Here is a 27,839-nt window from a genome sequence, read left to right on the forward strand (position 1 = left end):
AGCAGTTTCATTATAGTAGGTCAAAACGTTGAACCTAATTTTTGAAAGAATATAAGGATGAATCAATGTAATTGCTATTCTTATTTGCTAACCTAAGTTTAAGCTATAGCTAGTAGAACGGTAAGGAACTTTAAACAACTCCGACACTCTGGTTCTTCTTGAATCTACACTGAAATCAATTATGAAGAAGTCTTGAATCAATTTCAGCTCGGCGGTGCTCCAAAGTAGATAAATTGAAAAGTAGCAGAATATCGGGGTACTCATAATCGGACCTTCGATATCCTAGCTTGAATGTATATGATCTCAGAAATTTGTTGTTTACTTTTTTCAATCCTAGATATATTTGCCTGATATAGAGGACTCCATATCAGACAATTTTCAAAACCGAGCGTACCAAAGAACAGTACAATATTTTAAAGGTATTTATAGAAAATTTGTTTATGGATCATTGAACAAATCCCAATTATTTATGTGATTTAGATACAGTATAGTTGAATAAATTGAGGAATGAATATTTGTGACAATAAAAAGTAAAACGGCGTTCCATAGTTCTGCATCACAAAAATTATCTACTATCCTATAAAGTTTGAGATCTGCAAATATTGAGTAATAGCTGTGGTGTGTGACACGACACCAGACCATTTACAAAAAGAATGCGATCCTTGAGGAACATCAGACGTTACAGAAATTTGTGATGATATGGAACCAGCACCTTCAACATACTGAATTCTATTCCCCAAATAGCTCCATTTTAACATGTTACCATTGACGCCTAATGCTAGGAGCTTAGTCATGAGAATATCATGGTTTACCCTGTAGAGGGTTTTAGAGAAATCAGTATAAATATTAGAGACAACCCGGTGTTTTTTCTTTAGGTAATTCAAAATGAAATGTTGATATACCAGATATAAATCCATGTTTGTGTTCATTTACTCTTTTTCGTATCAAATGTGAGTTTTTTAGTTATCAATCAAAATAAATGTTTCTGATACTTTCATATATGGTGGGTGCGATTATTTGATCGTAGTTGATTACTTTAGTAACTGAATTGAAATGCGTTCTCTGAAGTATAAAGGTACGTGCATAAATATTAAACATTTTAGGCAACCCTATAATAGCAACAGCATAGAATTCAAAACATTCTCAAGAAATTGGGATTGCACATTAACAACATATATCTAGTCCAAGATATCCAAAATCCAATGGACCAGCAGAACTTGCTGTTGTACATGTAAAAGCACGTTGAAGAAGTGCTTTGAGAGTGATGCTGATATTTATTTATCACTTTTAGATAGTGTTGCCGCCGAGACAAGAGATTCTCGACTCTTGTCTCGTCTTGTCTTGTCTAACCATGTCTTGATCGAGACAAGAGAATATTTTCCTTTCGAAAAATTTTGTCTCGTCAAGACAAGACATAAGGTCCTCTTGGACAAGACAAGACAAGACAAGAGAGGCTTCTCTCGACAAGAGAAGTCAAGAGAGGTCGAGAGAAAAATAGTATTATAGAAATCCAATTATAATATTCTTTTGATGCAAAAATATATGGTTCATTACAATTTTTGTATTTGATAATTTCGAATCCTGACAATTGAAGTGAATGAAGGTAATAATTTGCAAATTAAGTTTTAATTGATGCTTATTTGTTTATTGATACCACCAAAATACATTTATAATGTATTATATATTTTTTGGTTAATCATACTAGCTCAATTTCAGAAGTAGTCAACTGGTAGTAGAGCTGATGTAACATTTCTACATTTTCTAATAGGAAAAACTATAGATTTTCTTCAGCTCAAATGGAAATATACCAGATGCACATGGTGCATTTCATAATTTACATAAAATTTAAGATTTGTTAAATTTGTATAAAATATTCTTCAGAACACAGAAGGATTTAAATAAATAGTTGTAGGGTATTCTATTGAAAATTCAGATTTGGGATTGAGGTTATAATGGGTAATTGTTTTAGTAATAAAGTCTTCTATGGTAACAAACCAGTGGTTCATTCCTTTTGCAGATTTTATCTATAAACACATTTCTATTTATTTTGATTTCTTTAATTATTGTATTGTCAAATCTAGTAGCTTTGTTACGTAAGCAATAACTGATATACTGATATATATTATTCCATATTTGTTTTAGAATCACTACCACCACGAGTGTATTGATCTTCTATAAATTTTTCTCTTACAAGTTTTTTTTAATTATTGACCTGATTCTTTGTTGATTTATAATTTTGCAGAGCATTTTCATCGTCAATATGATGTTTTTAGAACAGAAGATATGGTTGTGCATTCCACAATAATTTCAAGATTACTGAAATTTTTGCAATATTAGGATTTTGTTATTGAAACTATCATTTCTAGAAAAACTTTTTTCAGATTGAAACAACGATAATGAAACTGAAATATATATTTCAAACTTGAAAATAAATTATTAAAATTCTATAAAACACTTTGATTTAAGATAACACAAGAAAATAAAACACTAAAAAATAAAATATCTAAATGAAATTACTTCAGTTTATGGGCCATCGAACAGGTGAACCAGGAGTTCAGACAGAGAAGACTTCTAGCTGATTCAGCATTCAGTCTGTTTCTATGTTTCCTTATAGTAAGGCCAGCTTTTGAGAAAAGTCTCTCTGCAGGCACACTTGTTGCTGGAATTGCTAGTAAGTCTCTAGCCATTTTTGCCAGTCGTGGATATTCAATCTCATGTTCTTTCCACCAGTGCAAAAGATTGGTTTTTTGTGGTGATCGTGACAAATCTAAATATCTATCAATTTCCGTTCTCTCTCCCTCTCTTTGAAACTGTTCTTTGTCAATGGAGCCATAAAATGAGTTCAGATCCTGAAAGTCTCCATTTTCCGAAGGCTCTTCTAAATTTTCCTCAGAAACGACTATTTCCGGTGGCTGAGCATTTTTATGCGCAAGATAGTTGCCTTTGAAAATTCTTTCAAAATTCTCAACAGAACTTTCTTTCATTTCTCTCCCCCAGCTTGTTCTAGAAAATGTAGCTACTTTGTGGCGGGGATCCAAGATTAACGCAGCACAATAAATCCAATTAGTCTTTTTGTAATGTTTGAGCATCTTATCCCTACCTGATTTGAATGCACAAATAATTAATTCATCTGATTCTGTTCTATTTTGTTTCGAATCGAGTTCAAACATAAGTTTTTCTATATTATCTATCAGAATATTGAAGCCAACAATTACCGATGGTAGAGTTGGATAATGATCTCCACATAAGATGGTTGAAAGATCCTTGAAATATCTCAGAAAACTATTTACTAAGGTAAGAGTATTCCATTCGTCATCTCGAATTTTGAAATTTTTCAAACATTCATTGTGGTCGCATAAAGGGTTGATGGCATTTTTCATCTTGAGAGCAAGTGAAATCATGTTAGAGGTTGAATTCCACCTGGTAGTCACATCAATAGACACAGCTGAATATTTCACCTTGAAAACTTCGCATAAATGTCTTAGATTATTAGAAAGCTGTTCAGATATTTTTATTTTTTTCATTAGTATCCTCAAACGTAATACTGGCGAACTTGCATTATCAATAAAATCAGGATCTTCATCGGATATCTCTTCGTAGTCCCCCTTATCCTCTTCGAAAGGCACTTTCATTGATTGGAGAATATCTTGTACTCCTAAGTTGAGAATATGCGCGAAACATCTGAAATGTTGTTCACTTGCATTGAATTCAAAATTTTCTTTATTTTCAGTTAGTAAATTTCCTAATTCCAACAAAAAAGAGGTATTTGCTGAAACGTTATCTACTGTTATACCTTGTATTTTGGTTAGTTTATTGTATTGTTTCATACAATCGTAAAATAATGAGGCGATATGTTTACCAGAATGTTGTCCTTTGGATGGAATGAAATCAATGACGAGTTAATGCATTTGCCATAACTGATCGATAAAATGGGCTGTGATGCCATAATAAGAATTATTGTTTATGGAGGTCCAACCGTCAACTGTGAAAGATATTTTTGATGAATTTTCTACCAGAATATTCATAACATTCTGCTTACATTTCTCAAATGTTAGGAGTACCTTCTCTATCATCGAGGTGCGTTTAGGCATGACTACTGATGGGTTCAAACTTTCAAAAAACGTCTGTGTTAGCTGGTCATCGAAAAAATTGAATGGTAAATACTTTATGGCTAGCCACTCAACTATTTTTTCATCCATAGGGTTTGTGTTACACTCCTATAACAAAATAAAAGCATTTCAGATTTGTCTACTCAGAATTCAAGAAAATTATCTACTTTTTTCAGCCATGATGTATATTCAAAAGGCGTGAATCATTTGTTGAAATTATATTCACTTGTGATTAAAACAATTCAAAAATCGAAAATGAAATATAGTTTCAAAAATGAGCTTCTTTGGAACATTTTGAAACAGTTTTCTGCAAGTGGCCGAATCAAAATACTTTTGAAACTGATAATAATCATAACAAAGTTGATACCTCAACCCGAAAAGGGCATTTTATTTTTTACAATGAACAACAACCAGCTAATAGTCAGTGTATCTAAATTTTACGATATAACTATGCTACGAGTATACCGTATATCAAAACTGAAATTCTTCTCGAATTTAATTCAATTATTTATTCGCACTGGTAAAAATTTCAGCAAATTTATTACGCGAGAAAACCCTATGAGAAAGTGAAAGCGTGAACTGACATGTAAAATTGCATAGGTATTCTCTGGTAGAATGTAAAACGATATTCATAAGAACTGCATGCAATAATTTGTGTTTTGGTTTCAACATATTTTGAATCATTTTCAAGCTTCAGACTGAATAAAAAATAATATCACGTACCCCCTTTTGTTTGTTTTCCACCTGGAACATGTTCACAATTGTAGGTTGACGGACTGGATTGGTGAAATTTTGTGTGAATTCATTTTTGTGGCATTTCTTCATGTGCCACTTGAGACCGCTAGTATTAGAGTTTTTCATTTTAATTTCTACATTCAATTTATTTTTCACGCACAGTTCGCAACGAGCAACTTTATTTTTATTCTCGATAGTAAATGTGAAGTAGTGATTGTATTTTGAATTCATCTTTGATAAATTATCTGTTGTTTGAATTTGGCTATGAGTGAGGATCCTAGATCCACTAGGAACTTGTGTATTTCTTCTTTGAATTTCAGAGATTTCCATAGCGCCTAACGTGCAAGAAATAATGTAATGCGTGTTAATATTCACCGTTCGACGATAAATGTTCATCAACTTCGAACCTCTACAACCAGTGAAATCTGACTGTCAAGCTATTTGGACGACTGAAATAGACACTAGAAACATTGATGCCAAAACAACAAACACCTTATATGGATACATAATAATTTTCGAATAACTGAAGATGATTACGAAATGAAATATGTTCATGAGCAGAATACCTGCTGTTTTCGAAGAATAATCAAGTATCCGAAACTGTTTTGTCAGAAAGTTTTCGATTAAATAATGCCTGATATACTTATACCAGAATAATTCGAAGTTATTCACAATAAGTATACAACTGACATCACTGTTAAACGGACGAATCCAGTGCAGCGTTCAAGTACCCAAATAACCACTAAGTTTCCGTTTACTGCAAATTCTGAATACCAAGGACGTTCTCTCGCCAAGAGAAGTCGAGACAAGACAAGACAAGAGAGTGCCTGAAAAACAGGTCTCTTGTCAAGACGAGAGACCATTTTCTCTCGACTTAGTCAAGACAAGACGAGAGAAATCATTTTCTTGTCTTGTCTCGACAAGAGGCATCACTACTTTTAGACTACAGGACAACCCCTTTGACTGGCCTAAGTTTATCTTCAACAGAGTTATTGAGTCACAGATTGTTGCGTACAATCTTGCCTTCTGAAAAACCTGAAATTGACTTGAACAAGGAAAGATAATGGCAAAATGTAAGTAATTCTGAAGGATGAATTTGGTAGCATTTTGAGAAGAAATTGATCTTTTACCAAAACATGGTCTAATTTTACTTTGCCCATAAGATCGAAATTTAAATAGGATAGTACCATCCATATATATATGGATGATGAGTGAATATTCTTTAAACAACATTGATATTGATTTGATTGGTGATGGCGAAACATCCAGAGAAAATTCTATAATATGACTGCCCTTAAACGTGACTTAAGATACGGATATTGTAATTACTAATTTAATTTTTCTGTTTTCTTTCATGATAATTACAACCATTATTATTATAATTATTATATTTGAAATGAATCTGGAAATGTGGACTTACTAATTCTCAAATGTGATTAATTCACTTATTAAGATGATTTATAAGTTGGTAAATATTAGGAATCCAATATTGGGAAAGTGAGCAAGAAGTTGGCAAAACAGACAATGAGAATGCACCACGGAAATACAACACCGCAACCACGCCAACGCCGATCCTCTTCTTCTGTTCTTCATTCTTCACAGCAGTTACCTTTTTACTTTTTATGGTTGACATGTGTATTAAATTTTTAGGTTATTTGTTAGTTGTTAGTAATTGTGGTTAGTAAGTGGATGTGTTGTGAAACTTGAAAAAACGAAGGTAAGAATTTATTACTTATAAAGTAGATATTCGCTTCTGACAATCTCATGTACACAGGGGCGTGCCCAAGGGGGGGGACGAGCGGGACCGGACCCCCTCCAGGGCTAATATTGAAATTTTCAAAATAAAAAAATAATTAGTATGATATTAAAAAAAAATTAATGACACAAGCATAAAAGTTTTACCAAACTTAGTTCACTTTCCTTTTTTAGCGTTACTAAACTTCTGTAAACGTACGTAATATACGAAGAATCCCCTCCCGAAAAGTTCATTAATAATGGACTCACCCGAACTTCCCAGAACAGGTGCGCCCTCCCCCGCCCTCGCCATGAAATGGACTCGTCCAAAAGTGCCAACGCCGACGTGAGTTGTGAGCTTTGTTCTCTGTTCTCAAAGTCTCAGTTCTCTCTAGTCTGTCGTCTAGTGCAGTGTACGTGTGTAGAGCTCAGCTGAGCTATTGTTGTGCGCCGAAAAGTGACGTATGTTCCACTATTTTTGAGAGGTTTTTTCTAAATATGAGTGAGAATAAACGTAAGGCTAGTAATCAGGGTACACTATTTCTATTTAAGTTTTTCAAGAAGCAAACTGTGCCTAAGGAAGCTCCAGATGACACGGAAAATGCGGGATCTGGATCTATGAACATACCTACCAAAAATACTGAATTGAGTGAATTGCATAGAAAACCTGAAGAAGATGGCAAAGATGGAGATGGTTGCAACTTAAATGATTTTTATCCTAATGACATAGGATTATATATTCACGGACAGGTAAATATAAAATTGTTTGCTCTTTATTTTCAAGTCAGTATTCCCTAATGATGGCTATACATTTTTAGGTAACCAAAGAAGAAAAGGAGAAACTTTTGACGGATGCTTGGGTTCCAGATGAAAATTTCAAATTCCCGTCTACGCAGTTTGGAAAGCGCCAACTGAAATTTCAGTACAGCTGGCTAAAATCAAAAGAGTGGGTAACCTACTCAAAGAAACTGAACGGAGCTTTGTGTAAATATTGTTTTTTATTTGCGCCATGCGGAGCAGGAAAACAAGGATTGCCACTTGGAAGGTTGGTCACATCAAAGTATTGTGATTGGAAACATGCTCTTGAAGATTTTTCCAAACATCAGTTGACTTCTTACCAATCAAAATGCAAACTTGATGCTGAAAACTTTTTATCCATCAGGCGTGGCGCAAAACAAAGCATTGTTGCTCAAATAGATAAGAGTGGAGCTGACCAGGCCAAAGAAAATAGACGCCGTTTAACTCCTGTCATAAAAACTGTCATATTTTGTGGCAGACAAGGTTTGGCCTTAAGGGGTCATAGGGATGGAGGTATACTTAACATTACAGACGACCAAGACCTTGTTGAAAACGAAGGTAATTTTCGGGCACTTTTGAGAATGCGGGTTGAAAGTGGTGATGAAGACTTAAAACAGCATTTGATGAATGCAGACAAAAATGCAACATATATAAGCGCAAAAACGCAAAATGAAATTATATCAACATGTAATGATTTAATTTTGACAAAATTGGTGGCTAAAGTAAATGCTGCTCAGTGTTTTACGGTAATAGCTGACGAGACTACTGACATTTCGTGCACAGAACAGCTGTCACTTTGTGCTAGATACATTGATCAAGAGACATTAACCATAAGAGAAGATTTCCTGCAGTTTGTTCCAGTTAATGATTTGACTGGAAAGGGATTGAGCGATATTATTTTAAAGAAACTAAGAAGTTTTGGCATATCTACAGAGTACATACGAGGTCAAGGGTATGATGGGGCGTTTGCTATGAGTGGTGCTTTTAATGGTGTGCAGGCGTTCATAAAAAAAGAAGTTCCAAGCGCTTTATATGTTCATTGCAGCAGCCATTCTTTGAACTTGGCTATATCAGATGCTTGCAACAGTACCATGATAAGAAACTGTATGGGTATAGTAAGCAAAACTTATGATTTTCTACATACTCCAAAAAGGCAAGCAGTTTTAAAGAAATTCTTGGAGAAAAACTCCAATAAACTGATGCAATGTAGTCCTACCCGATGGATCCAGCGGCACAAAGCAATAATGGTTTTTGCTGAAAATTATGAAGCAATACTGAGGAGCTTAGAAGACATATCAACATGGGATGATCGAGAAAGTAGTTCAAACGCCAATATACTGCATTGCGCCTTGACTAAGGCTGACTTTATTTTATCACTGTTTGTAATTAAGAAGATATTTACTTTCAGTATTCCATTAACAAAGTATTTGGAGACGGAAGAAATTGATCTTACAAGTGCTGTAAACTATGCAGAATCAACAGTAAATGTACTGAAGGAAGTAAGGGAAAAGGCTGATGAAGAATTTTCTGTAATTTTTAAAGATGCTCAAGATATATGCAAGAGAGAGGGTATCTCTATAGACATCCCTCGTACAACATCACGGCAGACGTGCAGAGAAAATGTAGAAAATGATGGTCCTGAATCTTACTATCGCAGGTCCCTGTTTATTCCCTTTGTTGACCACTTCATCAGCCAGCTTACTGAGCGCTTTATCTCCCACAAGGATGTTCTAACATCTTTTGATGTTTTGACAAACTCAAAAATGGAAAATAAAACTACTCAGGTGTCATGTGAAATACTTTTCAAGATATACCAAAGTGATTTATTGTCGTACATCCAAGGACCAGCTGAACTGTATGCCGAAATTAAAATATGGCACCAGAGATTAGTTGCAGTCAACCAACTTCGAGAAGAGACCCATAAACAGTCAAAGCCGACCAAGCATCTACAAAAAAAGATATCTGGAATTGAAGCATTGCAGTCCTGTAACAGGTATATGTTTCCGGCTGTCTTCAAGCTCTTACAGATTCTAGCAACATTGCCGGTCACTTCGTGCACTGCAGAACGGTCTTTTTCTACACTCCGCTACTTAAAGGACTATCTGAGAAACTCTAGCAAAGAAGCAAGACTAAATGGTCTAGCTTTGCTGTATATTCACAAGGACGTTAGTGTAAGTTGTGAGGAAGTGTTAAACGAACTCTCTAAAAACCAAGAAAGCTAAACTTTAAGCTGTAAGATACGATTTTTTACTTCATATACCAATGTACTGGTGTTTATTCTGAAGTTGAAAGTACAAAACATATTTGTTTATTGTCCCTAAAAAATAAAAAATTTGTTTTATTTTGCCCTACTATTCTATAAACGTTTTCATGATAAACAACAAACAGTAAAAACAGTATATTAAAGGTATTTCCGTTACTCACAATTAAAAAGTGTTGGAGTAAACTGACTTTTGTGAAGTTACGGCCAGTACTTTTAGATAGCCTGAATCAGCAATATTGAACACGTATTTTTCAAAAATTTCCCGGCGGGCGGACCCCCGGATCCCCCACCTAACTGCGGGATATTCCCCAGACCCCACGGAAAGGCCCTGGCTTTCTGCCTGACCCCCCCCAAGGCAAAATCCTGGGCACGCCACTGCATGTACAAATTCAGTTCCACACATGACAATTTATGCATGCATTTTTGGTGTTATATTATTCATATATATGTAGGAACATTTGACACAGGGATTAAACTTCTGAGATCATTCTAAGGTTATAGTTTAAAAAACATCAGTATTGATTTCATTTTGATTCAAGCATAGATAATGTTATATCAATCTGGGGTAGATTGAACGCATCATTTGAATGAATATATATCGCTTGAAAGTGTAATTCCATTATTGGCTCAATACCCACCGAATGTTAATAACAAATATTCTATTCCAATATCGGTGGCAGCATTTGAAATGAATATACATATTGGCCTGACGGTTTCGACTTTGGTGCATAAAAAATTCCTACGTTTGTGATTGGTGGTATCTCGACATTGCTGAAAGGTCCAACGATACAAGAAGAGAATTTACTGAAGATCATTGGTTCTTGAGGTAGTGGTATATTTTGCTCCTCACAATGTCCACTATAATTAAGTCCCACACAGGCAACTTTGTCTGGATTGGTAATAGGGGATAAAAGTTCAACTTTGTTGAGAGGTGTTACCAATTTACCTTCTGCAACTATTCTGAAAAAGAAAGATATAGAGTTAAAAATATTTTTGGTCTTCTGAGAGGAAATACTTCCATGGTATTATAGTCTTGAAACAGACAGGGTCAGATTGTATTTCTTAGTTTGTTACCGCTATACTCTTTACAGTTTAAGACAGATATAAATTTTTTGTCTATATCTATAATCATTATAACACTGAAATGTTCTAAAATATTTTGAACAATAATAGAAATATCAGAAGTTGTAGTTAAAACATACCAAAAATATTACTGCTGTAGAATATTTATTAAGTAAGTTTATCATTTTTTTCTTTTTAAAAACAACTCGAAAACTATGACTTTCTCACTGGAGTCAAATTTTTTCATGAGTGAAGTATTAGTAGACTTATCTGTAGTTACTGAGATATCCATTAATTCGTTTAATGTGAAAAAAATAAAAATTTCACAATGAAAAAATATATAGCCCAGAGAAATGGCGAGAGACAATTCAGTTCAATACTATTAAAATATAATTACGAAAGATTTTATACAAAAAAATACGTTCACTATGACTTTGTACTGTCGCTGCCAGTTACGTTGGGTTTTCATCTGCGTCCCAGGGAAAAGTAACAATTTCAACTCTTCTCTTCATAGATTACTGATTACTTTTGAATGAAAAGAGTTATAATATAAAATTTTCAAAGGAACCTACTACCCCCATAATGTGTTTCAAAAAGTGTCCGCCGCTATTTATGATGAAATATTGTGCCTGAACCAAAAACAGAACAGATTTAACTTTCATCATTGAGTTCAAACCTCGGTAGTGAAAAAACTGATTTTCAGATGAGTCTGAAACGAATGAAGTTTTGAAAAAATACCCATTTTCGCAGAAAAATTAAAAATGGGAAAATTTTTCTTCATCTCGGTATTTCAGTGAAAAAATTCTTTATCTCTGATTGTTTTGTGATTATTAGAAAAAATGGTCATTTTGACAAAATAGTTTTTTCAGGAATGGTGGAATCTGAAAAAAGTAACAAAACAATTCGAAAACACGAAAGGTTACAACATCTACAAAGTGATGATTCACTGATAAATTATTCATCAGAAACAATTGCAAAGAGTGTTCCTAAACCTAAATCTCTGACTTAAACGAGAAATATAAGGATGAAGCGAATTCATGACTATTTCAACCATCTCAATGACAGTGAACTATTTGAAAATAGAACTCGGATACACTGCATTGGTATTTTAATATTCTAATGATGAGTAGCGATGTTTCGATCAGAAATACATCTTATTCAGTGGTACTACTCTGGTACGAAAGTCTATTGTTTTGAGAAATCTTGAATGAGATCGATAGAAAGGAAAGGAAATTTCAGTTAGAAAAAATATAGTATCCTTTCAAAGATATACCGAATTGACGTTTTTGTTGAAGATTGTAAACACAGCACGGTGCGAAGACTTTCAAATATTATTATTGATATTACCGGCAAGTTCACCTGTACAGACCCGTACCTATTTAAAATATTTATTTTGGTTGGTAAATTAATATATTTCAAAATGAATATCATTACATTGTGGAAAAAGTTCAAATTTCTATGAAAATTTCAGTTTGTAATACTTTCACTTGTAAACGAATCAATATAAAAACAATTATATGCACAAATTGCAACAATCGAAAATGTCTGATATAATTTCTGTCGAGTTTCCACCTGCTAATTTTATCATCAATCCATAAAATGTCAATTTGGTATATCTCTAAAAACATTGAACATATTACAGCTTTATAGGATCTAGCATAGGGCTTCAGCCCCAGATCAAGATTGAGAATGGTTCTGCTTTCTATTATGTTATGCAACATTTGTCCTTGTCGTGTGAAAATAGAAACTTTAAAACAACAAATGCAAGATATTTAATATCAATTGTTATTAAACATGCATACCAAATTGAAGAAGTCATGCGATTTTAGTATTCATATATCATAATTATTATTTTTGGTGAACAACAACAAAAAATACATTGCGAAATATTTATCTAAATGATAATGTAATGAGTATTTTGTTAACGATAATTCAGAAAGTTTTCAATTGGAATTGATAGATCATTTCAAATCAAATAGTCAAAAAAACGTTTTCATTTCATTTGACAATATGACCTTTCAATGAAATTAAGATTATGTTCAAACTAATAATTTTCAAGACTGATGAAATATTATATCGAATTGTAGCCTGATCCAGTTTTAAAGCATCAACAATAGTTTTTTAAAGTGTACCTACTGCCAATTTTGAACTAATGATACTATTTTCGCTACAACACGAGTAACGTGAAACTGTCACGGAATTATGTTTTGTTGCCGACTATACTGAAAACTTACATGAGAACTCCATTAGAAACACATCTTTTAAGCTAGCAGAACGACTTTGGATTTTTGCAATTATTTTCAAGAAATAATATCAGCATAGTTTCAGGCTAATTTTTTACTGTTCTCAAATTTTTGTCTTCATTTGATGGAAATAACATTTTGTTGAATCAGGCTACGTCATCATTTTATGCTTATTTTGGGCTCCATGTGATCTTCTTTAAATCAATAAGTTGCTTTACTACCTCACTGATCAAGTTTTTGCTCCTCGTTTGAGTGTGGAATATTTGAGTCAATACCTTGGGCCAATTAGTCAGAAGTAGAAAAAAAATTGGATTTTGATGACATAATTGTGTTTAAACTAGAAATTTGAATTAAGAGTTGAAAGTCGAATTATTGAGTATGAAGTCGAAAATACAAGTTTAAAGATGAAATTTCGACCCAAATACTCGACAGATTACGAACTTGAAGTCAAAATATCAATATTGAAATTGAGAATGAAAATCCTGATTGTGTCGCCAAAACCGAAATGTTGAGTTTAAAATCGAAACTGAAAGTTAAAAAATTGATTTTGACTCTAAAGTTGAAGATTAAATTTTAACGCTGTTATCGGAATTGTGGATTTAAATTTAATATTTTGACATCAAAGCTGAAATTACTAGTTCAGCATTAAACCTGAAACTTATGAGTTTGACTTGAGTCAAAATTACGAGTTAAAGTTATGAGTAAAAAGTCGAAATTATTGTGAAAACGAAAAATAAATATATCTATCAGTTAGGCTGATGCCGGATCTGTCTATAAAAATCTATGCAACCAAACCATCCTGGAATAATAGAAACATGGATGTTTATCTTTTAGCTTTTTCGTATATGCCACCTCCCTTCGCTAAGAAAGCAACGAGAGAGTTGGGTATGGAAGAGTCCACTGCGCTAATGTCGATTATATCTCCCCCGATGGTGAGCTGTGCCCCCAGCTGTTGCTGCCCCCCCATTGCAATTTGTACTGAACCAGCCTCATTTTTTTGGGAAACGATACCGAAAAATTTCTCGAAACTGATGCTGATACACCTTTCGAAGTAGCTCTACGTAATATTAATCTTGTATTATAAAAAAAAATTGGCACTCATGATAAAATGATTTCAAGAATTACATAAAAATTACAACAAACGAAACTGTTGCGTTTGTGATGGATGATAAGATAAATATTGTACGAGAGACAATCAAGTCCTACACGCAACCAAGCACTGAATTGACTGAAATCGGGAAACACATAATGCAGGCAGGTAACCGGTTTGAAGAAAACGAATGTAGGAGAGAAATGTGCCGAATATTTTGCTTTTTATTACCTTAATAACTAACGACTCTTCTTTCTAGTGGGTCTGCAGTTTGAGCTTGATTAATTTTCAGCTATAATATCCCAAGGACATTGATAACTAACGAAATAATTTTATCACAGTTTTCGAAAGCACGTTATTTGGTAACATCCCGACGCCGAAGGCGGAGGGATATTACCTAAAATAACGTGCTTGAGGAAGTTGTGATAAAATTATGAGTTATTTATCAATGTTCGAGGGATATTCGGTGAGAAAATTTTTTGCAATTCGAACAAAATTATTTATTGAACACACAGTTATTAAAAGAACAATTCGTATAATGTTATTCCGTTGATCTTGCTGTATTTGCCTCGGTTACTGCATAGGTGTTTCCACGCATACTATTGATTATTTGGTTATGATGTTCCTGATCAATATTCAAATAAGGTTTTGAGGAAGTGACATTTTCGAAATAAATTGAATTACTGAAATGTCAAACAACTTTATTGTGTTGGTTGCTTAGCAATGTCATGACATAAGTGATAACTACCCGTGAAAACTATCCATGGGTAAGTTATCAGTGTAATGATGGTTTCATTGGTTATTTCGACACACATGACTAGAAATAGACAAATTTGATAGGATAATTTTTTTGGCAAAAAATTTTCATTTGATGAGCCGAAAGTACGCGAACGTTTTATTGGATTATTAAGTATTTGTAGATAATATGGGTGTGTTATCGTTGTGATGCAAGGCGTCAGTGTTAGTGACCTTGGCATATCCGACTTTAACCTATTCCTCCCTTGAATTCTCATGAATTCCCTGTTGATAATTGGTTTACACATGGAAAAACCAACAGGATGAGGTGATATGAAAGATCGTTGTATTCGCTTAAACGTAAAATGAAAAACAATTTCTCATCGCTTGACCTCGGGTTCACTAGTTGACTAAAATAGAAAGAGAAAGAGTTTAATAACGTTCATCTATGTCAAAAAAAATTATTTTCTTCAGAGAATGCCAACATACGTCAATAACATGAAAAGCAGACTGTTTTATTTCTTTTTGAACAACGGTTTCTGTTAGGAGCCAAAGCTTCGGCTACTTCATTTCAGATGGCGGGACAACAGTTACATTTAAGATGTATCCACTCTTGAAAGTAGGTCGTGACGGATAATCTGCTCTTTCACATGTTGAAATGAATATTTTTTTAAATGAAATATTCGAAAATACGTTCGTTCTGAATTGGAGGTTAGGTTGGAAGTTCAGAATGAAAACTTTTTCTAAATTCAACATTCGAAACTACGTTCGTTCTTGATATCGGTAACTGTTTTAGGTTACGTTAGGTTAGGTTAGATGTAATATATCTAATAGATGTCAAAAATGCCTTCAACACCGCGAAATGGGGAATAATTCTACGGTAACTACGGAAAATTTCTCATTTTCCATAACTTTTACAAAATGTTGAAAAATATTTCATACTGATTCAGATTTTCATTGCAGAAGTGAAGAGATCTGTAGGTCAAATATTACATATAGAACGAACTGTCCTGGCAGTCGAACAAAATAAGGTCTTGATGCCTCCTTTATTCAACAAATATGTGGCCTGGGGCTTCGCAGACCATTCATTAAGGATAGGAAACTACGAAAGTGACAAAGCTGTTTTTGTATCCGAAAGTGTGATACAAAATAACGGGGAGATTTTAGCTTGCGTTTGTCCGTCTCCCAAGTTGATTGTTACAGCAGGTACCAGTTCGGTAAGCAACAGTTTTTTTTGTTTAATCCTGAAATATTTGTGTCGACTACGAAAATATTTAATTTCAACAATAATTTTTGGAAAACAGGTTGTGACAGTTTGGGAATATGAATCAAGGTAGAAGAATCTGAGCATCAAACATAATTTGTATGCCCATACTGATGCCATTACTTGCCTCGCAGCTAGTCCGGCTTACAATGTCATCATATCTGGTTCGAGAGATTGCACGGCGATCAATGGGACTTGTCACGAGGAGTTTTTGTCAGGCAGCTCAGAGGTCACGCGAGACCAGTGGCGGCAGTCGCAATCAATGATTTAACTGGAGACATAGCAACCTGTGCTGCCACTTGGTTAGTTCTATACATGTGTGTATACCTAAAATTTCAGTTTACTCTGCTGATTTCAATTTTACTTCATTTCATGCAGGGTTATTTTGATGTTGGATCCCTTCAAGAAAATGCGGTTACATAGGATTGATAGCATTGACTAAGTAGCAATAGGAATCTTCATCATACTTTCATAACTTACCACTCTTGTAGATTTTTAGCAGAATAAATTTGCTGGTAACTGTTGTTGATAAATCACAAAACTTGTCACCCTTGTTTATACTATTTTAACTAAACCAAAAATAATAATGTCGTGCTGAATTATGATTTCACCTTTTCTATATTTGATTCACTATTTATTCTGTTCCAGGTTCTTTTAGTTTCTTTTTCCAATTTCTTTATTTTCGATTTGTAATATGATGATATCTTTTTTGCTTTTTTCACTTTTCATTTGTGTTCTTTAACAGTATGGATTTTTTGTGTGAATATGGATAAAAAAATCATTGCTGAAATGAATATTGCTCTAATGCTACCTTTTATTTTTATCTTTTTTTCAGGTTGCATGTCTGGAGTATAAATGGCGATGAATTATCAAATGTAAACACATGCGTAGGAAGAGCTGATAGAATGCAACAAATTTTGTGTGTAGCATTTTCACAAACTCACGGGACCACTTGAATGTAATCATGACTGGTTCAACTGATGGAGTGACTCGAGTAAGAATTTGTAAACTGATTACATATTTTGTTTTCTTTGCTACAAGAAATAATTATTTAGGCAAATAATGTAGTTCTTGATATATTAAACATTTACTTTTAGATGTGGTCAATAGATTATGTTCAAGTTCCTGAGGAAGAAAGAATCATTACAACTTCTTGCAAACCTGTGGTAGAGTCTAAATCACCAATACCTTGTAATGAAAGTGCAACTAAACCTTCTCCCATACACCATTGACGTTGTCAAGCAAATCAACGTTCCCGGTACTGGATCTATGAGTGAGCAATTTTATTGTTTCAGTTCATTATAACATTTTTTTTTATTTAGTGAATGGTAACAAACTGCAGGAATTTAATTTTCTCTTCATTTTGGATCATCAAAAAGGTGTGTTAACTTGGAAAAAACAAACAGTAGGACATACTAATTAAACGACTGTGGTGATATGTTAGTGAAGTGTTGCCAAAAAGGGTGACTCCTTTTTAATATTCCATCACACGTCCAATTCTGACTCAAAGGATGGTCAAGTTTTAGTTGGAACATCCTTTTATAATCTATTAATGTAGAAGAAAGAATTTCACAAGAAATATCCTCCACTCGTTTTTTAAGTTGATACAAAAATAATCTATGGTGAAATCTGTAAATTGTGATATGCATGTAGAATATTTCCCACGAATTTCCAAATTATAAGTTTCCATTAAATTTTCTATTCTAGGTAGTCTCATGAAATCAGGTTCTGAGAGCAGTTTATCCGAAGAAAATGTTAAAAGTTCTGTGGATAGGCAAAAAAGTAACGATAGCAGCACCAAGGAATGGAGAAGTGAACAGCAAGATGAAAAGGAAACTTGCAGTGATACCGAAGAGTGTGCACCTCCTGTAGCTCCTGCGAGGCGGAGAAGATCGAGGGTGCATGGTGGTTTCAGAAAAAGTGAAGGTAGGAGTAGGAAAAACAATTGTCTCGCCGCGGCTGAAGCCAGTTTGAAAACGGCCATTTTAATTTTTTTTTTCATAATTCTACTACTATCTGAACAAGGTTTTAAGATTTTTTCCTTTTGACATTGTAAACGAGCTTGTATTAACAAACCAAGTCATCACACTTATATATACTTATTATTCCATATCTGAAATCTATCGAACCAATTATCATGAAACTTGCTCCATTTCGTAGACAAAATATTCATAATCTGACTATTACTTTCTGAGAAAAACGTGTACAAACATACATACCTACAAACATACACCTATAAAAAAAATTATTTTTTTTAAAGCCCCAATAACTTAGTAAATGTGAAAATATCATAGTGTCAATGATATTACATACCATATATGTCAAATTGTTATTAAACTCTTTTTTTTCGAGGTTGACAAAAATTTAATATCAATTTTTTTTCATTCAGGCGGTAATAGCGCCGAGTGTGCCAGCATTGACGTGGATGATGGATCGGGAATGAGAACTAGCAAATCAGATACAAGCCTCACAGATTCTTTTGTTATGATTTCTGAAGCCAAAAAGAAACCAATTAATCCCTTGAACCCTCTTAGACCCGGTAAGGATATTTCATTTCTGCTCATTCGATTTTTGATCACACTTTCATATTTTTCTGTCATAAATCGAAAAGATTCTGATGGTACATCAATCGATTCTACTGAAAATATGTTTGAAATTAACCAAAATTCAACAAATTATTAATGTAGGCTGACAATATTGAACTATTTTCAGTAGGAAAATTCATCAGTAGGAAAATCTAAACGTAAACAATCCTGCTTTGTATTGATTACTTCATAATCAATAAATTATCTATTTACATACAGGGAAAAAAGAAAAGATGTTCCTGTCCTTACAAGTCCTATCAATCAAGAGTACCTTGAAGCAAAAATTTGTTAGAAGCAGTGTATTGTTTTATTTAAACATTTCAGGTTTCAAATGGCAGAGACAGTTGGTATTTAGAAGTAAACTCACCATGCACACAGCTTACGACAGAAAAGATAATGCCGAACCTGCATCTGTGACAGCTTCGGCAGTATCAAAGTAAGTAAAACTGTTTTGCTAATTGTATAACATACTCTCAATTTCAAAGACAGATATTTTTTGATAATACAATCACTTGAGAGGTGATGAAAATGTCCCATTGTTTCAAGAGTTTGGCCTTTCATGGTAATATATTTGAGAAATCTGGTACTCGGTAGAATAATTTTATAGCATCAATTAATTTATCTGAATAATGTGCACACTCTTGAGACACCAATACATTTCCATGAAATGTGTTCAACCGATTTTTGACTAAGGTCTTTTTGCTCTTGTCATAAAATTACCAACATCACTTGAATATATCTTCAAAAATGAAATTTGTATCAGTTCCTCTAAAGGTTTTTCTTATAGTAGTTGTGAAAGTGTTATATAAGTTGCACCTGCTGCCACAATTTTAATTGTTATGTTGGTAACATAGCTCCTGAATTTCAGTCTTGTAGGGGGTATGTTTCTGTGTATAATTATTTGATTATTATTTATTTTTAGAGATCACCGTTGCGTGTACGTGGGTGATACTGGAGGTAGAGTATTTTCTTGGAGTGTTTGTGACATCCCGGGAAGAGCTGCCGATCATTGGTTGAAAGACGAAGGGGCGGATTACTGTGCTGGATGCAGCAATAAATTCACAATATATGAGAGAAAGCACCATTGTAGGAATTGCCGACAGGTATTCTGTTCAAAGTGCATCAAGTTTGAATGTGAAATATCTCGTTTACGCATACTGAAGCCAGTTAGAGTCTGTCAAAGTTGTTATGCAGCTCTCAAAGCTGAACGTTGAATGTCATAGAAACTCTGTTGAACCTCCATTTACATCTAACAAAAGCATGGTTATTCAAGTCAATGAATTTTTTGTGGTGAATCAGATACACCTTTTTTAATAAAAAGATGGTAAATTTTCGTTATGTGGACACCCGGCGATTTTGAAAAAATGTTTGACTGTACTTACGTATTATGATGCGTTGATTACGAATCCGAAAGAAAAAATCGGCGCTCTCCCTTATTTAAAAAGTTACGGCCCTACAAAGTTCAGAAAATGGCAACTTTTCAGCCTTCTTTTTCACTGAATAAACTATTTAAAAACACAAGCATTTATTCACTAGGTCACCTTTACACCTTATTCCTCCTTCTTTAACACTTTTCACTTCAATAATCAACATTTTTCTTATAAAAATGTTAAAAAATGTACGGAGCTGCTTTTTGGTTACATATCACTGTATTTTACGTTTTTAAGATTATTGATATGGTTGGTACGACTGATGCAGTCCATATTCCTGAAGTAATTCAAATGTTTTTTACCTTCATTCTTTAGATCGTAAATTGGTTTTTGGTGGTGTATTACGAATTTGAAATAGTAGGCGACGGTAAATACCAACCGCTTTTTTCTGAAATGTCACTAGTAACTAACCTAAAAATAGAATAATGTCACAAGGAGAAGCATTCGTTTTTAAATTGAGTTTTTTATAAGAAAAATGTTGATTATTGAAGTGAAAAGTGTTAAAGAAGGAGGAATAAGGTGTAAAGGTGACCTAGTGAATAACTGCTTGTGTTTTTAAATAGTTTATTTAGTGAAAATGTATTTAGTGAAAAAGAAGGCTGAAAAGTTGCCCTTTTCTGAACTTTGAAGGCCGTAACTTTCTAAATAAGGGAGAGCGCCGCTTTTTTCTTTCGGATTCGTAATCAACGCATCAAAATACGTAAGTACAGTCAAACATTTTTTCAAAATCGCCGGGTGTCCACATAAATAAAATTTACCAAAAAGATTATTGACTCTGAATTTTTACACAAAAATGTAATTTGGAATTTTTATTATTGAAAAATTGTTTTATCAACCGTTAAAGAATGAGGTTTATCAAATATATTTTCAATTGGTAGACTTTCATTGATTTGAATAATTATGATATTATGTATTACTTGTAATACACGAGTCTGTATAGATACTAATGTAAATTTTTATAGCATGTATCGGGAAACCTATTTATAATTGTTTCGTTTTTTCTCGAATTTGTTGAATACTTTTATGAAATATGTTTATCATTATTAATGTTTGAAATACTGTTTTAATCAATAATTTTTATTATTATACAATTCTTTTTATGTTTTATATCATTAATTTTTATAATCATGTGATTGTCTAGTGTGTACAAGTATTTAAAACTAGTTGATTACTGCGTTGCAAAAAAGTGAAAGCTAGCACGAGAAAATAAAAAAGATAAGATGCACTGAACATTTTTATATGAAAACTCTTTATACTGGGTGACTAGCATTAAGTACCGTTTTAGCAATTTTGTTTCTTTAAAAATATTAATATAAATTATCAGAAGACAACGGATGGCTGAAAAACGAGAATACTGGTAGAAGTTGTCGAAGTAGAAACCTTTATTTTTCAAAAAAACTTGTTCGTTCAACTATTAAGAGAACAGATATTTGACATAGGAATGTAGGCTTTCACGGCTGGCGTCAATGTTTTGATTGGCTTCCGGGTTCTGCCGTGATCTTCTTTGGTTATAATCTCCAAACGTTTCAACTGTAACTGCGGCAGCCATCTTCAGTGGCGTGATAGGTGTGATTGATGACTTGTTTATTTTGTGGTAATTCATGATCACTTCAATGAAATGAATAAAAACACTTTTATCTAATTACCACTAGTTAATTTTATTTATACGACCAGTTTCGGGTTAACCCCATTATCAAGTATAGAACTGAAATGTGAACTCTGCTCTGCAGGCCAAACCGGTAGAAATTTTGACGAAAAGCTCCGTGAACACGTCTATTTGGACAAAAAATCTGTTCAACTACCTGTCCTTCCTTCTTACCTAAAAACTCACGATATAACCGAGTTTTCAAAGTTCACATTTCAGTTTTATACTTGATATGGGGGGTTTGAACTCGAAACCGGTGGTATAAATGAAATTAATTAATGGTAATTAGACAAAAGTGTTTTTATTCATTTCATTAAAGTGTTCAGTGGCGTGGTCGAAGTACTCTTTTTGACGTGAGTTTCAGTTGACAACGACAACGCCACTGAAGATGACTGCCACAGTTGCACTTGAAACGTTTGGAGATCACGGCAAAACTCGGAAGCCATTAAAAAAAAATTGATATTTTGACAAAATATAAAACTTGGAAAAGTAGTCCCTTGATTGATGAACAATTCAAAAATAGATGGCCAATACGTCAAAATCCATATCTGTATTAAAAAAATATGGTTTCATTGGGTGATAAATAATATTTTTGAAAAAATTCAAAGTTTTTCTTTGTCATTGAACAAATTTCTAAAAAATACAACTTCACTGACATCGAAAAATTTTCAATTCCTAACTTGAAGTCTGTGGAAATGTATTCAGCTGAACTGGCTAGGTGGCGCTTTATTCTCCATGAATGAATTTGTATGATTGCTTTTCAAGTAATGAGGAGAGTTTCATTTGTTGCATCATATCATTATTTTCATTGTGAGCTCTTAGACTATAAGCACATGTTACCAAAAATTATTTATTTTTCTTATTTATTGGCTGTTGATTTTAACAAAAAACTCATTAAATCTTTGCAAAGAATGAATATACCTGCCCTCTCTTGAATATTCATGAAATCCTTCTTGTCTCAAAAAAATCCATTCAAATAATGATATTTTTGAGTATGATGTCTGGTGTAATATTTTCTAAACTGGATTACGAAAAATTGTTGTTATCAATATTTCATGTAATACATTAAAAATGTATTTTTAATGATTTCATAATAAATTAGAAAACTGATAAGTTGAGCACCAGATTCTCAAAAAAAGGACATGGGGACCATTGAAAATATAAATGTGTAATATCTATACAAATGAAGTTTAAACTGAGTTAAGATTTTGAATTTCAGAACAACTGGAGTTCCAATATTCGTGATGAGAAATATTATTCCAACTTGAACTTGACGATCAAAATCATTTTTTTTCTCTACTTTAGCTTGTTCTCTTCAAGTATTAATTTATACAGAGCAATATGTCTTTAGAACAATAACGTTTGTTGCCTGCGAGTGGTTTGAAAATAAAAAGTTAGAATGCTTGTGCAATGATAGAGTTGGTTTAATGCGAGAAAGAGTTTGAATGAATTATTCATATATTTATATAGTCATATATTTTATTAACTATTTATCACAAAAAAAGTTTTCTGATTGATAATAAAACTCATTGGATTAAAGTATTCAGCTATAAATATGTCATAAAAGGGTACAACTATAATTCAGATTTATATAAAAATTTAAAACATTTCAATTTCCAGTTCCTATAGAATTTTAATCTGTACGTTTAATTTGGTATCTTCCAAAAGTTAATTTTATCTAAAATACTTCCAAAGTATTTCTTGCATTATTCCCACTCTATTATAAAAGTGACTCCTCTAATGATATTATTTTTATAACCAACCATTGTCCGAATATAGGAATAAAAGTTGTGCACAGGCATCTGTAGACAATATACATGTGCATTATTGTGCATTCCAAAGTATATTTCCTTATATTTGATAAATGTATGTGATATCGTAGATTCCTAGCATGTAGGTACTAGTGTAAATATGCCATGTCTTGAATTGAAATGAATAAAAAATTATGACTCCTGTGAACATTTATATTTCTTCCTGAAGGACCGTGTAGGATAGACGGGCACAGTATACTTATAGAAGGCTAATATCTCCTACTTTGGGCCTATTCAAAACACTATATATTTTATAACTGCAAATAGGGGGCAATATATTTTTGAAAAACCATTAGGGGGTCATAAATGTAAGAAATATGGTGTGTGTCTTTGACATCTGCTTGCTAGCATTTTTCTACTGAATATTTTCATTGCTATTCAATTTACAATTCATCAGAAGCCTCCAGATATATGATATGTTTTATATTTTATTTGTGATAAAGTAGATGATATACTCAAAGTATTGTTATCAGAAGAGTATTACTATACATTTATGTACATTAATGTAAATTTGTGTATTTATTTAATATTGTTAGTTGAAAAATGCATTTTTACTGTCAACTTGTTCAGGTTTCAATAATGACAGTATTTCCGATATTTTCATTAAATTTTTCTTCATACTTTTGGGCAAATTCTCCATCTCGGCCAGTTACGTCCCTCGTGAACTTATAACAGTTAATACTGAAGTGGGGTGGGAAAAATAAGTTCGTACACCAAGCAGAATAATTCGGGTTAAAAAAGTTTTATTCCCAGATGATCGGTTGTACGACTAAGTTTCTATAAAATAAAATGAAGAATATAAATAATATGCTTAAAGTTTAGCTCGATATATTACATACCTAGACCAGGCAGAAATGTTCAAATTAATTCCCTTTCCAAATACCGCTAAGGTTCCAGAAAAACTTATTTGCAGTTCCAATAGACGAAATCAACTAGAACGAGTCCACTTGCAGATGGATCCAACGTTCCTAAACTTTTTACCACAATACTTTTTCAAATAAAGAAATGTGTAAGAAAAACGAGTTCTAATTATACCGAGAAAGCTACTGACAGCGCCATCTCCGCGCGAATAGGCCAAGCCAAAGTATGTTGATAATTCTGTCAATACAGATCCCTAATCTCTAGCATTTACACCGGAATGAAATGAAAAATAGGTTAACGTCGATAACGAAAAGATGTAAACAAACATGATACAGTGAGTATAAATGACAAACGAGGACAAACTAAAAACGAAAACATATTACATTATGAAATCACGAGCGGTAGGGAAGTTACGCTACAATACCACTGTAAAAAATGAAATGGAGTCGCGATAGAAAACTAGTACGTTACCAACAAATAGATGCCGCCACAATATATAATTAATGTTTGAATGCTAAAAAAAAATAGATGTGTAAGGATGACCATCTGAGAAATGAATCCATTTAAAATCGCTACCCATTAATTCCGGTATTTTGGGTTAGGGTTGACTACCTTGAACATCATCATCGAAAAACGACACCAATTATGTACGGTGACGCAATCTATAGTTCGTTTTGTAAAAGTAATCTGAGCAGTTTGGTTCGAGGGTGATCACCCAAAAGAACATCAAAAATAAGCTCTTTATAAAGACTGACGGAGTTGGAAGTGGAAAGGTATTCACCTTTGTTGCGCGTTGAAAATATGATTATTTTTGATGAAATATGGATGAATATATGGTAGCAGCATTTAGTAATATAAGATGATGTTTCTTAATTTCTGATCTTTCCGCCATCTATTGCTCGATAGCGGCTCTCTTTAATGACGTTGACGACGACATGTACAGATTTATTGTTGAAGGTATTTTGTGTCGATTTGAAAACTAGTGAGTAAATTGTATTGAATAAACAAAAAAATGATATTTGTTTTTGTAATTTGTCGATTTCTTTGGGGGGAGGGGGAAGGGGGAGGGGGGAGGGGGGGGGGGAAGGGGGTTGGGTTAGGTTAGGTCGGGTTAGGTTAGGTCGGGTTAGGTTAGGTCGGGTTAGGTTAGGTCGGGTTAGGTTAGGTCGGGTTAGGTTAGGTCGGGTTAGGTTAGGTCGGGTTAGGTTAGGTCGGGTTAGGTTAGGTCGGGTTAGGTTAGGTCGGGTTAGGTTAGGTCGGGTTAGGTTAGGTCGGGTTAGGTTAGGTCGGGTTAGGTTAGGTCGGGTTAGGTTAGGTCGGGTTAGGTTAGGTCGGGTTAGGTTAGGTCGGGTTAGGTTAGGTCGGGTTAGGTTAGGTCGGGTTAGGTTAGGTCGGGTTAGGTTAGGTCGGGTTAGGTTAGGTCGGGTTAGGTTAGGTCGGGTTAGGTTAGGTCGGGTTAGGTTAGGTCGGGTTAGGTTAGGTCGGGTTAGGTTAGGTCGGGTTAGGTTAGGTCGGGTTAGGTTAGGTCGGGTTAGGTTAGGTCGGGTTAGGTTAGGTCGGGTTAGGTTAGGTCGGGTTAGGTTAGGTCGGGTTAGGTTAGGTCGGGTTAGGTTAGGTCGGTTAGGTTAGGTCGGGTTAGGTTAGGTCGGGTTAGGTTAGGTCGGGTTAGGTTAGGTCGGGTTAGGTTAGGTCGGGTTAGGTTAGGTCGGGTTAGGTTAGGTCGGGTTAGGTTAGGTCGGGTTAGGTTAGGTCGGGTTAGGTTAGGTCGGGTTAGGTTAGGTCGGGTTAGGTTAGGTCGGGTTAGGTTAGGTCGGGTTAGGTTAGGTCGGGTTAGGTTAGGTCGGGTTAGGTTAGGTCGGGTTAGGTTAGGTCGGGTTAGGTTAGGTCGGGTTAGGTTAGGTCGGGTTAGGTTAGGTCGGGTTAGGTTAGGTCGGGTTAGGTTAGGTCGGGTTAGGTTAGGTCGGGTTAGGTTAGGTCGGGTTAGGTTAGGTCGGGTTAGGTTAGGTCGGGTTAGGTTAGGTCGGGTTAGGTTAGGTCGGGTTAGGTTAGGTCGGGTTAGGTTAGGTCGGGTTAGGTTAGGTCGGGTTAGGTTAGGTCGGGTTAGGTTAGGTCGGGTTAGGTTAGGTCGGGTTAGGTTAGGTCGGGTTAGGTTAGGTCGGGTTAGGTTAGGTCGGGTTAGGTTAGGTCGGGTTAGGTTAGGTCGGGTTAGGTTAGGTCGGGTTAGGTTAGGTCGGGTTAGGTTAGGTCGGGTTAGGTTAGGTCGGGTTAGGTTAGGTCGGGTTAGGTTAGGTCGGGTTAGGTTAGGTCGGGTTAGGTTAGGTCGGGTTAGGTTAGGTCGGGTTAGGTTAGGTCGGGTTAGGTTAGGTCGGGTTAGGTTAGGTCGGGTTAGGTTAGGTCGGGTTAGGTTAGGTCGGGTTAGGTTAGGTCGGGTTAGGTTAGGTCGGGTTAGGTTAGGTCGGGTTAGGTTAGGTCGGGTTAGGTTAGGTCGGGTTAGGTTAGGTCGGGTTAGGTTAGGTCGGGTTAGGTTAGGTCGGGTTAGGTTAGGTCGGGTTAGGTTAGGTCGGGTTAGGTTAGGTCGGGTTAGGTTAGGTCGGGTTAGGTTAGGTCGGGTTAGGTTAGGTCGGGTTAGGTTAGGTCGGGTTAGGTTAGGTCGGGTTAGGTTAGGTCGGTTAGGTTAGGTCGGGTTAGGTTAGGTCGGGTTAGGTTAGGTCGGGTTAGGTTAGGTCGGGTTAGGTTAGGTCGGGTTAGGTTAGGTCGGGTTAGGTTAGGTCGGGTTAGGTTAGGTCGGGTTAGGTTAGGTCGGGTTAGGTTAGGTCGGGTTAGGTTAGGTCGGGTTAGGTTAGGTCGGGTTAGGTTAGGTCGGGTTAGGTTAGGTCGGGTTAGGTTAGGTCGGGTTAGGTTAGGTCGGGTTAGGTTAGGTCGGGTTAGGTTAGGTCGGGTTAGGTTAGGTCGGGTTAGGTTAGGTCGGGTTAGGTTAGGTCGGGTTAGGTTAGGTCGGGTTAGGTTAGGTCGGGTTAGGTTAGGTCGGGTTAGGTTAGGTCGGGTTAGGTTAGGTCGGGTTAGGTTAGGTCGGGTTAGGTTAGGTCGGGTTAGGTTAGGTCGGGTTAGGTTAGGTCGGGTTAGGTTAGGTCGGGTTAGGTTAGGTCGGGTTAGGTTAGGTCGGGTTAGGTTAGGTCGGGTTAGGTTAGGTCGGGTTAGGTTAGGTCGGGTTAGGTTAGGTCGGGTTAGGTTAGGTCGGGTTAGGTTAGGTCGGGTTAGGTTAGGTCGGGTTAGGTTAGGTCGGGTTAGGTTAGGTCGGGTTAGGTTAGGTCGGGTTAGGTTAGGTCGGGTTAGGTTAGGTCGGGTTAGGTTAGGTCGGGTTAGGTTAGGTCGGGTTAGGTTAGGTCGGGTTAGGTTAGGTCGGGTTAGGTTAGGTCGGGTTAGGTTAGGTCGGTTAGGTTAGGTCGGGTTAGGTTAGGTCGGGTTAGGTTAGGT

At 35.0% G+C, this 27,839-nt stretch overlaps 2 protein-coding genes, 1 long non-coding RNA gene and 1 pseudogene across 10 annotated transcripts; 2 read left to right on the forward strand and 2 right to left on the reverse strand.

Moving 5' to 3' along the window:
* The first annotated feature begins 6,413 nt into the window (after nucleotides 1-6,413).
* Nucleotides 6,414-20,035, forward strand: LOC141484616 (WD repeat and FYVE domain-containing protein 3-like). 8 transcript variants are annotated; one of them, XM_074179642.1, is made up of 10 exons: nucleotides 15,353-15,480; nucleotides 15,566-15,649; nucleotides 15,720-15,986; nucleotides 16,074-16,335; nucleotides 16,869-17,027; nucleotides 17,131-17,306; nucleotides 17,741-17,959; nucleotides 18,423-18,572; nucleotides 18,943-19,054; nucleotides 19,541-20,034. In XM_074179642.1, the coding sequence occupies exons 6-10, from the start codon at nucleotides 17,228-17,230 to the stop codon at nucleotides 19,830-19,832; spliced, it is 852 nt and encodes a 283-aa protein (XP_074035743.1). In that variant the 5' UTR covers nucleotides 15,353-15,480; nucleotides 15,566-15,649; nucleotides 15,720-15,986; nucleotides 16,074-16,335; nucleotides 16,869-17,027; nucleotides 17,131-17,227; the 3' UTR covers nucleotides 19,833-20,034. The 8 variants fall into 8 exon arrangements, with proteins under 8 accessions (XP_074035748.1, XP_074035743.1, XP_074035731.1 ...); XM_074179630.1 differs by having other exon boundaries at nucleotides 15,733-15,986; XM_074179639.1 differs by having other exon boundaries at nucleotides 15,384-15,485; nucleotides 15,733-15,986.
* Nucleotides 6,637-9,598, forward strand: LOC141484662 (52 kDa repressor of the inhibitor of the protein kinase-like). Its single transcript, XM_074179789.1, has 2 exons — nucleotides 6,637-7,328; nucleotides 7,397-9,598. The coding sequence occupies exons 1-2, from the start codon at nucleotides 7,077-7,079 to the stop codon at nucleotides 9,596-9,598; spliced, it is 2,454 nt and encodes an 817-aa protein (XP_074035890.1). The 5' UTR covers nucleotides 6,637-7,076.
* Nucleotides 10,113-13,937, reverse strand: LOC141484623 (oxaloacetate tautomerase Fahd2a, mitochondrial-like; annotated as a pseudogene).
* A 3,932-nt stretch (nucleotides 20,036-23,967) lies between the features above and the next one.
* LOC141484626 (uncharacterized) lies at nucleotides 23,968-24,810 on the reverse strand. The gene is made up of 2 exons (XR_012466713.1): nucleotides 24,344-24,810; nucleotides 23,968-24,281 (listed from the first exon to the last, which is right to left on the reverse strand). It is a non-coding gene; the product is annotated as an uncharacterized lncRNA (long non-coding RNA).
* Between the last annotated feature and the right edge of the window lie 3,029 nt (nucleotides 24,811-27,839).

The sequence above is a fragment of the Leptinotarsa decemlineata genome, unplaced genomic scaffold (assembly GCF_025532065.1).
Source record: "Leptinotarsa decemlineata unplaced genomic scaffold, Ldec_3_MD MMD2_P_RNA_scaffold_14, whole genome shotgun sequence".
Lineage (NCBI taxonomy): Eukaryota > Metazoa > Arthropoda > Insecta > Coleoptera > Chrysomelidae > Leptinotarsa > Leptinotarsa decemlineata.

Coding starts and splice junctions, on each gene's coding strand:
- LOC141484662 (XM_074179789.1), top strand. CDS start 7,077: ATGAGTGAGAATAAACGTAAGGCTAGTAATCAGGGTACACTATTTCTA. Junction 7,329..7,396: donor GATTATATATTCACGGACAG/GTAAATATAAAA, acceptor ATACATTTTTAG/GTAACCAAAGAAGAAAAGGA.
- LOC141484616 (XM_074179647.1), top strand. CDS start 17,228: ATGAAAGTGCAACTAAACCTTCTCCCATACACCATTGACGTTGTCAAG. Junction 17,960..18,422: donor TGGTTTCAGAAAAAGTGAAG/GTAGGAGTAGGA, acceptor TTTTTCATTCAG/GCGGTAATAGCGCCGAGTGT. Junction 18,573..18,942: donor CTTGAACCCTCTTAGACCCG/GTAAGGATATTT, acceptor TAAACATTTCAG/GTTTCAAATGGCAGAGACAG.